Raw genomic sequence first — 13,761 nt, 5'->3', positions numbered from 1 at the left:
TAAATGCGTAGAGGATGGGTAGAGGCAGAAGCTTTGGCAGTAATTTCAGCCGTGAAATTATAAAAATTCTTCCTCCACTTTGTCATCTATAGATATGGAATTCTAAGAACTCTCATCACTGACAATGGAAAGCAATTTGAACAAAAGTTCAAGGAATTTAGCGATCAGTATGAAATTCAACTAACAAAGAGCTCGATAGCACAGCCACAATCTAATGGCCTAACAGAGACCATGAACAAAATCCTACTAGATGGAATAAAAAAGAAGTTGGAGACAGCCAAAGGAAAATGGATAGAAGAACTGCCCAACATTTTATGGGCATACCAAAAGACAACAAGGCTTGCAACCGGTGAAACACCATTCATGCTAGCATATGGAATAGAGGCAGTAATCCCCGTGGAGATAGGGGAAACATCAATGAGGGTGCAACTCTATAATTCTGAAACCAATGATAGGGAATTAAGAGCAAATTTAGACCTCTTGGAGGAAATCCGAGAAATAGCTCGGGTAAGAAATGTTGCTCATTAACAGCGAATGGCACACCATTACAACTCAAAGCTGAAGCTCAGAAAGTTTCATCAAGGAGAATTGGTTCTGCGTAAGGTAGAAGCCTCCGATCCGAGATCCATGGAAAAACTAGCACACAACTGGGAAGGACCATACAGAATCTCCAAACAAGTGGTGCTAGGAGCTTTTCATTTGGAGACTTTGGAGGGGGTACCCATACCACGGTCTTGGAATGCAGAAAATTTGTGAAAATTCTATCAATAAGGTCAGTCCCCATTAGTTTTGAATCAAAATAGAAATTGTTCCTGCTTGATTTCATGCGGCCACAACCAATAAAGATGTCAGTACTTGTTCCACAAATCAAAGCAATGGTTTATGCTTGCAATAAAACTTTGGAATCATTCTTTTAAGTAAATTTCATATGCCGTTATTAATGATGTGCCAATAAAAACAATGGTCATCCGACCATAATGGTGAGTTGCACCATAGGGGCATTTTTCTAATGAAGACAGTGGTCATCTGACCATAATGGTGAATTGCACCATAGGGGTGTTTCCCCAATGAAGGCAAGGGTCATCTGACCATAATGATGGGTTGCACCATAGGGGCATTTCCCCAATATAGAAAATAGAGAACTGAGCATGAAGAAGAATGGTACCATGGGCAACAGAAAAGGTCCAAAGTTCATTTCATTACTATGGAGCTAAAAAGCCGAGCTCAATAGAAAGAATACAAGCAGAAATTAGTCCAAAACAACAAAGTTCTTTATTGACATTTCAAAATGCTAATACAAATACATGAGTTTTTTACAAACAACCAACAACATGGCAAATACAAAGGTTAAACTGAGCTCGGTTCCAAGTGAATTCTCCTCCTGGAAGATGAAAGCCGGGCAAGATAGAAATGCGCCTAACCCACAAGCCCGATGTGCCTTGTCTTGATCCTCCCGAGAAGAGCACTGAAGAACGCATGAACCAGGGGACGAGAAATATGAAACAGGCGTAGCCATAACAAGAACATCGGGTAGTGCATGACCAAACCCGACATTCATGATGCAATACGACCTGTTCCAAAGCGACCCTAAGAAGCCAAGAGGGGACTACTTTGCCAAATGGGAATCACCATCAAGACATCTGGAAGCTCCTCCAAAGCCCAAAATAGCCCCCATTACCGGTCTCCTACATCTAAAAGAGACGAGGAGGTTGAAGATGATGAGTGTGCCACCAGCATAGGTTCTCCAGTGCACTACTTGTGCAAAACCACCATACCTCGAATCCTGAAGAGATTAGGGTCGATAGGAAACAACCCCCGTAAGACTCTCATTCTCTCTGTGACAGCGTAACCCCTCCAAGCATCGGCAAGGGCACACTTTGGAGAGAGATGGCCCAAAAGCTTGGAAACCAAAAGACATGGTGTGTCGATTAAGGATTGAAGCTATAAGGGCCAATGTCGATTGAAGATCGGAGCCGAAAATAGTAGCATCCACCGGAAGATAAGCCTTCAAAAACATGCACCTTGTGTAGCCATAAAGGCAGCGACACCCAAAACACCAGAGAAGAATGAGAGCTTCAATAGAACTCCAGGGAGAATATATACAGAGGGGACTCATGGCTTCGCTATGAATAGCACAAGTGGAGACTACAGGCGCTATTTAAAGGGCAAAGCGACGATTCAATACCAAAGGAGAATATCAAAAGGCAACCACCAAAATAAAGGGAAATAACTACCAGGGCCATGTGGCCAACCCTCATTACACCAATACCTTTCGAGAACTGGGAAAGGATTCAACTACGAAGGCAGCGATTTGGCTCCTATATAAGTTCCATTAATGGCGTAAGAAACGAAGTGTTAGGTAAGGTACAGGCAATAAATGTTTACGTTGGGAAGTATGAACAAAATCTCCTGGAAAAAGTTCTTCGCCATAAAGGCAATTCTTGCCAAAAGGATGGGCACACGCCATAAAAAACGAAGAGAATTGTTGACTAAGGAAGCTGAGCAGCATGAGCCAGACAAATACTGAGCAAGTTTGCAATTCCATAATTAAAGTGTGACAGCTATTGCTGCCAGAGGTACAATGAATTTTTTATAAATATCTAAGCTCAGGATGTGGAGGATTAGGGGGCAAAGGTCCTGGAACATTCTGAGGAGGAGGGAAGAATGGTATTGAAAGGGAAGATGGATCTAATACCACCTCCCGCATAGGAATCCGGGGATTAAAACCCAATTTAATCTTTCCCCATTTGAAATGGGGAACAACCTCCATTATCTTATCATACAAACGTTGGACACCTTCTAATGCCTTATCCTCGTTGAAGCGTCGAAAAGCTGCCGACGTCACCACATTCTCTATAGTAAGGTTGGCAGTAGTATACTTCTTGGCCCATAGGTAGCCAGCAATGTTATCTACCACGTCCCTAGCAAATTCCAATCTTGCCAGCAAATCGTTCTCCCAGCTCTCAAGGGACTTGTAGTAATCTAACTCACTCTCTAGACGAGAATAGTGCTTTCTTAGCATAGCATTTGCATTTGCGTACGCGGTTACCCGAGCTTCTAGTTCCTTCTCTCGTTCTGCAGTGTCGGATCGGGTGATACCGAGCAGCAGGAGATTAACCTATAGAAAAGAGAAAGATTATAGTCGGATAAATACAAGACCGAAGAAATCAACATAGAAGCGTAGAAAGTAAAGAGAATATGACAGTTCTTCATTAAGAGCCCTGAGGCAAAGTTACAGCTGTAAAAAAAAAAAAAAAAAAAAGAAGTTGGCGACACAAGACAAAAACTCAAAAAGAATGGGAGAGCTAAACTACAAGAGCATCTTGGGCAGGAATCACGCCCTCTGCAGGTGTTAACGGAGGATTTTCCTCTCCCAGTTCAACACTCTGCTCCATATTCTGCTCTGTGACTTGCTCAGAAATGGAGACGGTCGCCTAGGCCTGCTCAGGAACCAGAGTCCCGGTCTCCACCATACTAGCTGAAGAGGTTGACCCCCCAACCTCAGTGCTAGCTACAGAAGGAATCACCGAAGAAGAATGTGGCTGGGGAATCTCCAATTGGATTTCGGCTATGAATCAGCCAATAGGATACGGATATGTATTTTTTGAGAGAAAATTTCACAGACAACACCTGTAAGTATATCAAATATCACGGACACTTCAAACATAATCAAAATATTACAGACACCCCTTATTTTATAATTTTATTTCAACTTAGTCCACTTTGTTAGGTCTGTGCAATTAAGTCGCTGTTAACTCTTATATAAGGATGAAATTACCCTTATCACAGGGTGAACTTTCCATAATACCCTTAAGGTTAAAACCCCAAAATACAAATCATTCTCTTCATTGTCTTTGATCTGACGGCGAAAGAAGCAAGAACAGGTAAGTGGCTTTTTCTTATTTTCTTTCTCCTCTTGCAAGTTGCAACCCCTTTCCTGCAACTCCACCCCTACCTGCTCCTTTAACCTTGTATCCCTTTTATAATCCACCTAACCTAAAACCAAACTAGCAATCATCTTCCCCTTGCCGCCATCTCCATTTTCTATTTTTTTGTTTTTTTTTTTTTGTTTTTGTCTTCCTTATCTTCTAATCTGTAAAAAAAATAATAAAACAAAAGACCTATCGAGTTGTACGGCCATCGTGTCGATCTCAATCAAATGATCGAAGATGTGGGTCTCCTCAGGAATTTTGTTCAGGGTGTATTTTCTGAACAGATTCATCCGATGGGGTAACGAAGTCGAAATGTAATTTTTTTAGGGAAGCAGTTTTCTGTGTGGGAGTGTGGCCTACGCCAACACTCCCATGTGTCTATCTCTCTCCTCCTTAAAATAAGGCGGCAGATGTGTCTTTTCATATGGAGAGGAGAGAGATAGACTCATGGGAGTGCTGGCATAGGTCACACTCTCGGACAGAGAACTTTTTCCCTTTTTTTTATTCATGTTTAATAGTCGTTAGCAAGTTAGGAGATGGAGTACCAATTGGTTTCAGATTTAATTTGTCTCAGGATTCAATTAGGAGTCTTTGTTTTCTTTTTCCTTGTATATTTAAGCACCTCATCGAGATATACAGATTTGATTGAATGAAATTTGAGTTTGATATACTCTGTTGTGTGCCTGCTGGAGGCAAGGGTTGGTTCGTTGGATCTTCACGGATCTTCACTACCCTGGTTTAGTTTCCTTGTCCTGAACTTCCCTTCCTAGGTCTGAATTTCTATTTCAATCTTTTCTTTGTTCTTTCTAATTGTGTCTAACTACTCTTCTTTTCCTGTTCTTCTTGTTTGTTTCTCTTTTCATTGCTTATCATTACTCTGTTCTGACAAGAGTTTGGGATCCACAAAGGAGAACTCGATCTCTCTCGTGTCCTCTTTCAGATTCAAACTTTGAGGTTATAATCACTACCTAAGGACGATCCTATCTATAAAGTTCCAATCTGAAAGACCGTTGGACTGGAGAGTTTCAAATCAATACTCAGATCTGGTCTCCCATTTTTCCGCCAAGTCTTGTTTCAGAATTTTTGTATTAATTTTTAGTTGCTGGTTTGGTGGATTACTGATTAAGATTTAGATATTAGTGGGTTAGCAACATAATCTTAAAATTTTGAGTTGATAGGTGTTGTGTTGATTGAATTCTCTCACCTGAACGTATGGGAAATATGCTCGAAGCTCTGTCCTTAAGACAGTATTTGCATCCTTACTATTACATTTGATTACAGTAAATCTGTGCTCGGATGGTCACCGTCCTCGCAAGTGCACCATAGAGTGTTTTCTAAATATAACATGTGATAAGAGACCATTATCACATATAAGCCAAAAAAAAAAATTTTCTCAATAACAAAAAAATCCCACATTATTATTTGAAAATTCCAACAGGGATGATCAACTTCTTCAAAAAAAATTTAGATATTAGTGGGTGTATTTCCTGAACAGATTCATCTGATGGGGTAACGAAGTTGAAATGTACACAAAGGTTAGGGAGTCCAAGATGGACTTGGCGGTGGTGGAGGGGTTGTACATCAGGAATGAGAGGAAGAAGTGGGGGAAGAAGATGGAATGAGTTTTTTTTTTAAATTTAAGTAACTAAGTGGGTAGAATGGACATTTCAACTTTGGGTGCCAAGTGTGCTTAACATCAGGGAGGAAGGTTGATATTTTGATAATGTTTGGGTTGTCCGTGATATTTGATATACTTATAGGGGGTGTTCGTGAAATTGCCCTTTTTTTTAATGACAAAAATAGTGTTTTGATCCTTTATAGACCCGATTATGGCTCGATTTATCTGATACATATTGATAACGATGTCGCTATCAGCACTCTGGAACACAACCTCGTGACTGACCTTGACAATAACAAAACCATGATTTGAGGAATCGCAATCTGATCGACGGATTCGTATTGGTATCGTTGGAGACTGATACCGATTCCTAGGAAAATTATTTCATGCGGTTCCCTGCTCGGTACAGTTCCCTAGTGCCTCTAATAAGAGGGCGGTGGATCCCATCCGGGCAATGTGTTCGGGGAGGGGTAAGGTGATCATTTTCGCCCCTCTATGAGAGGAATTGCAGGAATTGTGCTAGGCAAGAACCGGAGGGGATAAAGATCCCCGATTCCTAACCAATCTGTATCGATAGATTGGTATGGATCAAGGGTAAAAATGTTAAAAATAATCTATTTTTGAGCAAATTTCACAGACACCCCACCCCCTCTGCACGCAATATGTCACAGACACCTCAAACTTTGAAAAAATATCAAAGACTATCCTTATTTTATGATTATATTTCAATTTAGTCCATTCCGTTAGGCTTTTGCAGTTAAGTTGTTGTTAGATATTTTATAATGGTCAAATTACCCTTAAGAAGGGATAAATTTACCATAATACCCTTTAGGGTAAAACCCCCAATTTGCCTAAAAACAAACTGTATATTCATCGTTTTCTCTTCTTTAATCAAAATCTCAAACGGCCAAACCCAAACCAAGTTTTTCACTCAATTGACTCCACAGAGCAAAAGGAAACACAGATTAAAATGGCACTTTCGGATTTGGTTTTTTGTCTTCCTTTCTTTCTTGTGTAAATCTAGCTTCTCTGTCTGTGTTAGAATTTAGGATTCCGAAATGGAGGAGGAAACCGGAGCCATGGACTCACGGTGGGAGTTATGTGCAGTACAACCTACTGGGTACCCTCTTTGAGGTATCCACCAAGTAGATCCCTCCCGTACATCCTGTTGGCTGTGGCACTTACCTTTCTTTCTTTCTTCTGCCGTTTCTTTTGGCAAGATGCTTCACTTTTCGCAAATGATTCCCTCTATTGATTTGTTCGTGGAGAGATACCGTGGCAGGAAATCTCTGCTGCTTCTCTCGTGTGTCATTCTCTCTTCGGCGTCCTCGCTCTTATCGTTCTTCTTCGATCCTCTTTAATGGCGTAACACCAACGTTTTACTGCTCAGATTCCGAACTTGCACAGTATAATTGACTGGAGAAGCCCTAGCCTATGGTCAATCTCCTTCTGTAAGTCCTCTTGTATTGTTCTCCCTTGCTCCAACTCCTGCTCAACTTTCTTTGCATCTTTTTAGCCGTTCGATTTCTAATTTTGGATTTTAGAATTCAGATTTGGTTAGAAAATGTAAACATCAACAAAATGTTTCAGTAGAAAATATGCATTTAGTTTGCTTCAATATGAGAAAAGTCTTCTTTCTTTTTCCTTATAATTCACACAGTACCTTGGTTGGTCTAGCATTTCAAACTTCAATAGCTAGAGTTTGATTTCAGTTATCATAGAAGCTTGTCAACGGGAAGAATATGGAAGAGGGTAAAATCGACATTTTAACTTTGAGTGTAACCCTGCTTGCCGTGGTTGCCATTTTGACCAAGTTTGACAAATCCGTGACATATTGAATACTTACTGGGGTGTCCGTCAAATTTGCCCTCTATTTTTTGGATAAAGATATTCTCCAATTCCTGGCAATACCACCTTCCTTTCGTGACACCTGGCATGAAGAGATCCTGTGGTGGAGATTATTTTGCCCCATTTCATGAACTACAATCCAATTAGGCAACCGGGTTACACTAACCCGAGTAACACCAAAACCGAAAATAGGTGAAATTAGGAATAAAAAAAAAAAAAAACGCAGAAAGGGAGAGATTCAAGATTTCCTCCACGCCTTTTCTCATGCCAGGTGTCATGCAGGAAAGGTGGCATTGCCAGGAATTACCCGACTAAAGAATTGAAGGATCTGTATCCTTATTTTTCCTTCTTGAAGAATACAGGGGTAAATCTGTCCGATCCAGTCGAGACTCGAGACCAATAATTTAGTATTAACAAACCGTAAAAATACAAGAAGAAAGGCGTGGAGGAGATTCGAACCCTAGAGGCTATCCATCTTATAATCTCCTCGGAAAAACTTCTCAAGAGCCGTGCTGTGGATTTGATCCTTGGATCTCTCGCCCCAAAACTCTCTCTGCGTGTTTCACTAACTGCTACTTTTGCCGCCATCAGTGGCTGTTCAAACCTCCCAATTCAACCACAGTTCTAGTTCTTCCTCAACTGTAATTAACTATTCGTTAACATTGCAACTACCTTTCTATACCTATTGATTTCTACAGCAGAAGAAATTTTTTTTTTCTACAGCAGAAGAAGAAGCAGGTAACCTCCTAGCCCCTTCCTCTCAGTTTTCCCGGCCCAGGTCCTCACTCTTAAGTCTGTATATTTTCTTCCATACTCTACGTCTCACTTCCAACAGTTCTATCCTGAATCTACATGATTACTTGATCTGCGTTTATTCGCACGCCATTTTCTCAGTAATTGAATCCAAAGTCTGTAACAGAGTAGACGTTAATCTACGTGTCTTCTTCCGTTGCATCATACGTTAATATTTCTATTCTTGCATATTTAGACTCATCTTTTCTGTTACTCACCACTTCTCTCTTTTGGTATTTTATTTTGAGCAGATAATTCTAGCTTTTTCTATTGCTTTTTGTATTTGTATTGGAGGAAAGATATTGGTAATTTTAATGCCTTCATTGCTTACTGTTTTGCAGCATCTATCCCAAATCTAGCAATGGTTGAGAGTATAGATAATGAGAAGGCAGACATCTAATGGACATTGGTAGAAGCATTAATCCTCTTGGGTTTCGATTCATAAGCATTGATTCATAATTGAAATCATTACCAAAGAGGCCTAAAAACCAGAGTGACAAAAAGAAGAAGAAGAAGAAGAAAAGCTTCTCTGTGTAATGGCTTCTCGTTTCCTAGCAGCATCACTTGTTGCTTCTCCCTGTTATCCAAATTCCGTTGCATGGTCGGAGGAGAATCTAGTGGCCGTTGCTTCTGGACACCTTGTCACTATATTGGTATGTATGGAAAAAAGATAATTATCCATTTGGAGTGAATGAGCACTGAATAGGCTTTGGATTTTGTTTCCAAGTTATAATTTTTGTCCATTTGGCTTTGTATGTTACAGAATCCGGAAGTACCTATTGGACCTCGTGGAGTGATTAACATCCCCTCTGCAGAGCCTTTTCCCATTGGAACGATAGAAAAAAAAGGCACGGTTTGTTTATTATAGTCTTAATTTCCTTGAAAACATTCATCTTGAATCGATATAATGCTTACTTTGGGAAAAGATTAATTGCAATAGATACACACAAATTGCATTCATTATTACCTAATCGTGTTTTGTTGTTTTTTTTCTGTGCAGTGTGATAATTGAACTTTTGGGTGAACATTGAGTTTCCCACTTTAGTCTCATTTGTTTTGGGTAAATCTTATATATAAGCATTGCATTTTATAGACAGAAAGAAGGGGGGGGGGGGGGATATAACAGGACGAAAACATTGAGGTCCCAAATGATGCTTGCCCAGCATAATGGTACATTCTCAAATGAAACAACTAGACCAAAATGCTTATCTATTTGTTCAAGAAAGCCCTTGATACTGGTTGTTTTGCCAAAACATCCACCTTTGGATTGGTCATGTTTGGCATCCATTGGGATGAGATGTTCATAGAGAATGATAAGACGTTCATTTCGTGAGAAACGTCATATCATCTTGCTATATGAACTGTTGAATCCACACATGATCCAACCTGTGATAATCCTAAAGCCATCATCAACCAGTAGTATACTTGCAAGGGCTTTTGCAATCCAAAGGCCATCTAGGAGAACCAAGGAATTTCCTAAAGGGGTCTCTCTATCATGGGAAGGCTTGGCATAGCTGGTATTTGGAGCAAATTGATCACTACTCTAATCCCCAAATTTCAGGGTTTTGTGTTGCACATCTGTCAAAGTTCAGCTTGATGGTGTCCTCTCCTAGAGGGGCCATTTTATATTTGTATTAAACTTTAAAACCATAGACAAAATGCTGAAGCATCTATGATGTTTAACAATAGATTCAGTGGTTATGCCCAAAATAGATATGATGTTGTGGTCCAAGGAGCCACTTTGATGGTGATCATATCTACCACATGATTGCTAGTGTGTTGACCTGAAAAAGCCTTAAATTCTCTTTCACATATGCTCATACATGTTATATGCCCTTTCCTCCTTAAAATTTTCTTAAGTAATGCCATGGTGTACCCACTTTGTTAATGACTGAAAACATACCAAATCAATAAATTCACCCAAAGAATATCATTAGAAGAGATTATTTAAACCCCTGATGCAACACAAATGCTTGAATATATCTCCTCATGTGTCAAAAATTAAAACAAGCAATTCAAATAATTTATTCTAGTGTGAGAAACAGAAAACTAGGATCCCTATAAGAGAATAGAAAGGAGGAGGGTTTTAAAGGAGCTGGCTAGGGATTTCAAGTTTTCAACTAGGGTAAACAGAAATAGGGTGGTGATTACAAAGAATGAGGTTTGGGTTTTCAAACTAGCATTTTAAAAACTTCAAGAGTCATGCTAACTTAACTGAAACAAACTCACAAGGTGGTCAGTAACATCCCTGTCAGAACAAAGTTACATGGGATTGTGGGCATTGATCTCTATAAAACTGGGGGATAAAAAATATAAACTAGTTTTCTAACAGGTGAATGGGCTGTAAAGTCCATGAGGGTTCATAAGGTTAAAATGGTACTTGGGTTCAATGATTTGCAAGCTGGAAATCATATGAAATTGTAAATTTCTCATCAGATTTAAAAGCGGTTTTTTTGATAAAATTTCAGAATAAACAGATTTGGATTGTATAGTCTAAAATGACTATAGGAGAAGTTGTGAGGAAGGACATGCATAGTCTAGGTCTTGTACCAAGTATGACCTCGGATAGAGCCTATTGGAGGACAAGGATCCATGTAGCAGACCCCATTTAACTGAGATTCTCTTGACCTACTGGGCTGAGACTTTTTCCTCTTACTTTCTTCGTTTATCTTTCTTTTTTTTTTTGTTTTCCTTCCATTTTTCAGTTTTTCACTTCTCATCTATTTTCCCCTTCTCTTCATTCCCCTTTCTCTGTGTTTAGACATCAGTTCTTTACTACTTTGTTTTGTTTGGATCCATGTAGCCGACCCCATTAAGTTGGGATAAGACTGAGTTTGTTGTTGCTTTAAAACAGATTTGGATTGTAAAAATAGGTTTAACATGGAATAATTTTCTACATGATCAGAGGATGCCTCAAGGTCATAACTTATGAATAGACTGAAGGATTTTATTCCTGTGCCTCAGATAAAGATGACAACTAGAACAATTGGCCATGGCAAGCAGTGGTTGTAAGAAAAGAGGGCTATCAGGTAAGGAATATGGGCTGTGCTCTAACCGAAGCTATTGTGTCGTTAGCCCAGCTGATGTAGGACAAGTTTGGGAAACCACATCTTTCATCACAATCAGTCTTATTCCAGCCAAACAAGTATGATTTATTGGGGTTTACAGGCTTCTGTAGTTGAAAGAAATAATAGAAGGGATTTAAGAAATGAAAATGGGGTTGGGAGAAATATGATAATTAGATAGGGACAGTTTGCTGTAGGTATAGAGTTTGAAAGAGAGAAGTGCATAGAAAAAGAAAAAGAAGAAGAAGAAGGTAGAGAAGAAAGAAGATCATCTTGGCTTCACACCATCTTGAATAACATAAGATCACTCATGCTTTCATTCCTTCCTTGCTTGCTTGCTTCTCTCTCCAAATACAGTCTTTTTAAACCCCAAAAAGAAAAAAAAAAGAATCTAATAACTACTTTTCCAGCAATAACTACTACCTAATAACTATTTCTCCAGCAATAACTCCCTAATAACTCCCTTACAACATTAGTACACAACAATTCTGGCCCTAAATAAAAATACAACAAAATAATAAAGAGAACTACACATAATACTGGTTATTTATCCATAATGAAGTGACATGTGGCTGCATAAATCCTTGAGTGATGTCCTCATCACCAGCGTTTCTGATCTCATTCGTATTCCAGTGTTAAAAAAGAAAGAGATTGTTAACTAGGTTCAATCATAAAGAAAAGGGAGAGACTGAGGAAGATGTAGAATTAGAATCAGGCAAATGAGGTCAAGTGATTTTGGAACATTGTGTGATCGACAGATTCTACTAAAATACTCTAAAGAAAATTTTGTAAGACAGCTATGAGACTACCGTGCTCAATGGAACTGAATGTTGAGATATACACAAAGAAAACATTAATAAACTGAGCTAAGATGGGGATGTTGAGATGGACATGTGGTAAAACTAGAAAAGGTAAGAAATTAACCCATCAAAATGATTTACTGTGGTTCAGTAGGTGATAATTTGATAGAATTTTTTTTTCTTGAGGTGGTTTAGTCATGTATGAAGAAGGCTTTTTGGCTGCAGCAGTAAAAAGGAGTGATATGGAACAGATTAGAGGAACTAAAACAAGAAGGGGTTGAATGAAATTGACTTGGAGAGAAGATACAGATGGCTTTGAGTTTTAATGAAATATGACTTTAAATAGAGTTGAATGATGAAACAGGATTGTCAAGCTGATGCCATTTAATTAGGATAAAAGCCTAGATATGCTGTAGATAACCACAAGGTGGTTAGACCATGGATCTGTTTGGGGATTCTATTCCTCTTTGATGTAATTGGAGTCCTAAATATGTAGTGGTTGAGTTTTACAACCACTAATACAAAAAAGCTTGAGCTGTTAAGTAAGGTTAACAACAATGTATATCAACACCCCTTGCATGTGGAGGTCTGTAAACACACGGCCTGCATGTGACACACACTCACGCGGAAACACCATCATGTGACACCGAGGGTAGGACGTGTCGGGGATCCCCCTTGCACTTCCCAGGCATCAAACACTCAACTTCTCTGCTCTGATACCATGTTACAACTGCTTATCCTAAAAGCTCGAGTTGTTAAATTAGGGCAACAAAAATGTGTTTACCAACATTGGGTAGACGGAGCTTATTTATGTCAGGGGACTTTTTGTTCTTTTTGTTTTTGTATTTCTATGTTGTCTTATTTTGCTGTTGTACTGCTATGGACCGTCTCTTTTCGTTATTAAAATTAATCTGTTATTTGGCCAGAAAAAAAGAGAGCTGTAGATAACGAGAAGAATGTGCACCTTAACTAAACATTGTGGGAATTGTTTCATATGCAGGGATTAAATCGCTCAATCTTCCTTGATGTGGATATATATATATTTTTTTCAGATCTGCCGCCCTGTGATCTTCATCACCCCTAAAACATGAAGGATTTTTCTTAAAATAATATTTGAGAGGAAAAGTTTAAATCAGGATAATCCACTGCTTTTATCCATCCAAAAAAAAGAAAAAGAAAGAGATAATCCACTGCCAAAGGATCCGGACACTAAAATTTGTGGACAGTGTTGACCAAGTAATTTAGAAGGTTAATAGAGAAAATATTCTGGTGGCCTTCACTTGTCCCTTATTTCTTTGAACAGTTATCTCCTCTCTCCAAAGGTCTCTTGTTTTGGGTTGCAAGTACTTCATCTTTTAAACTGCATCCTTCTGGGCCTTGAATATTACAGGTTGTAATATTTTATTTTATTATTATTAAATTTTTTTTTAAAAAGCAAAATTCCTTTCTCCATCAAACTTGAAAAAAATAAAACAATGACCCATATGATTACTCATTGTAGAGTGAAATTATGTATTCAAGTTTCAATAAGATTCCTTTTGTCATTTATGACAGTTTGTTCACATATACTGTATCTTGATGTATTTGTAGATCTACTTACTGGATGTTTAATGCCCACAATTTTATCGCGCGACACTCATCCTTGTGTTCGATCAATTTCATGGTCTCATCCAGGATTGGCTCCTAACTCAGGGTATGAGGAATAA

General features: G+C 38.9%; 1 protein-coding gene across 2 annotated transcripts in view; it reads left to right on the top strand.

Moving 5' to 3' along the window:
* Nucleotides 1-8,679: 8,679 nt before the first annotated feature.
* The window catches only part of LOC122646148, a 62,098-nt gene continuing 57,016 nt past the window's right edge, over nucleotides 8,680-13,761 (top strand). For both annotated transcript variants that reach the window (XM_043839641.1, XM_043839642.1), the window contains exons 1-3: nucleotides 8,680-8,843; nucleotides 8,954-9,038; nucleotides 13,646-13,748. In XM_043839641.1, the coding sequence (XP_043695576.1) occupies nucleotides 8,727-8,843; nucleotides 8,954-9,038; nucleotides 13,646-13,748 (305 nt within the window). In that variant the 5' untranslated portion in view covers nucleotides 8,680-8,726. The remainder of the gene's footprint in view (nucleotides 8,844-8,953; nucleotides 9,039-13,645; nucleotides 13,749-13,761) is intronic.

Source organism: Telopea speciosissima, chromosome 11 (genome assembly GCF_018873765.1).
Source record: "Telopea speciosissima isolate NSW1024214 ecotype Mountain lineage chromosome 11, Tspe_v1, whole genome shotgun sequence".
NCBI lineage: Eukaryota > Viridiplantae > Streptophyta > Magnoliopsida > Proteales > Proteaceae > Telopea > Telopea speciosissima.
The sequence above is the reverse complement of the archived record's forward strand: the minus strand, read 5'-3'. Positions and strand labels throughout refer to the sequence as shown.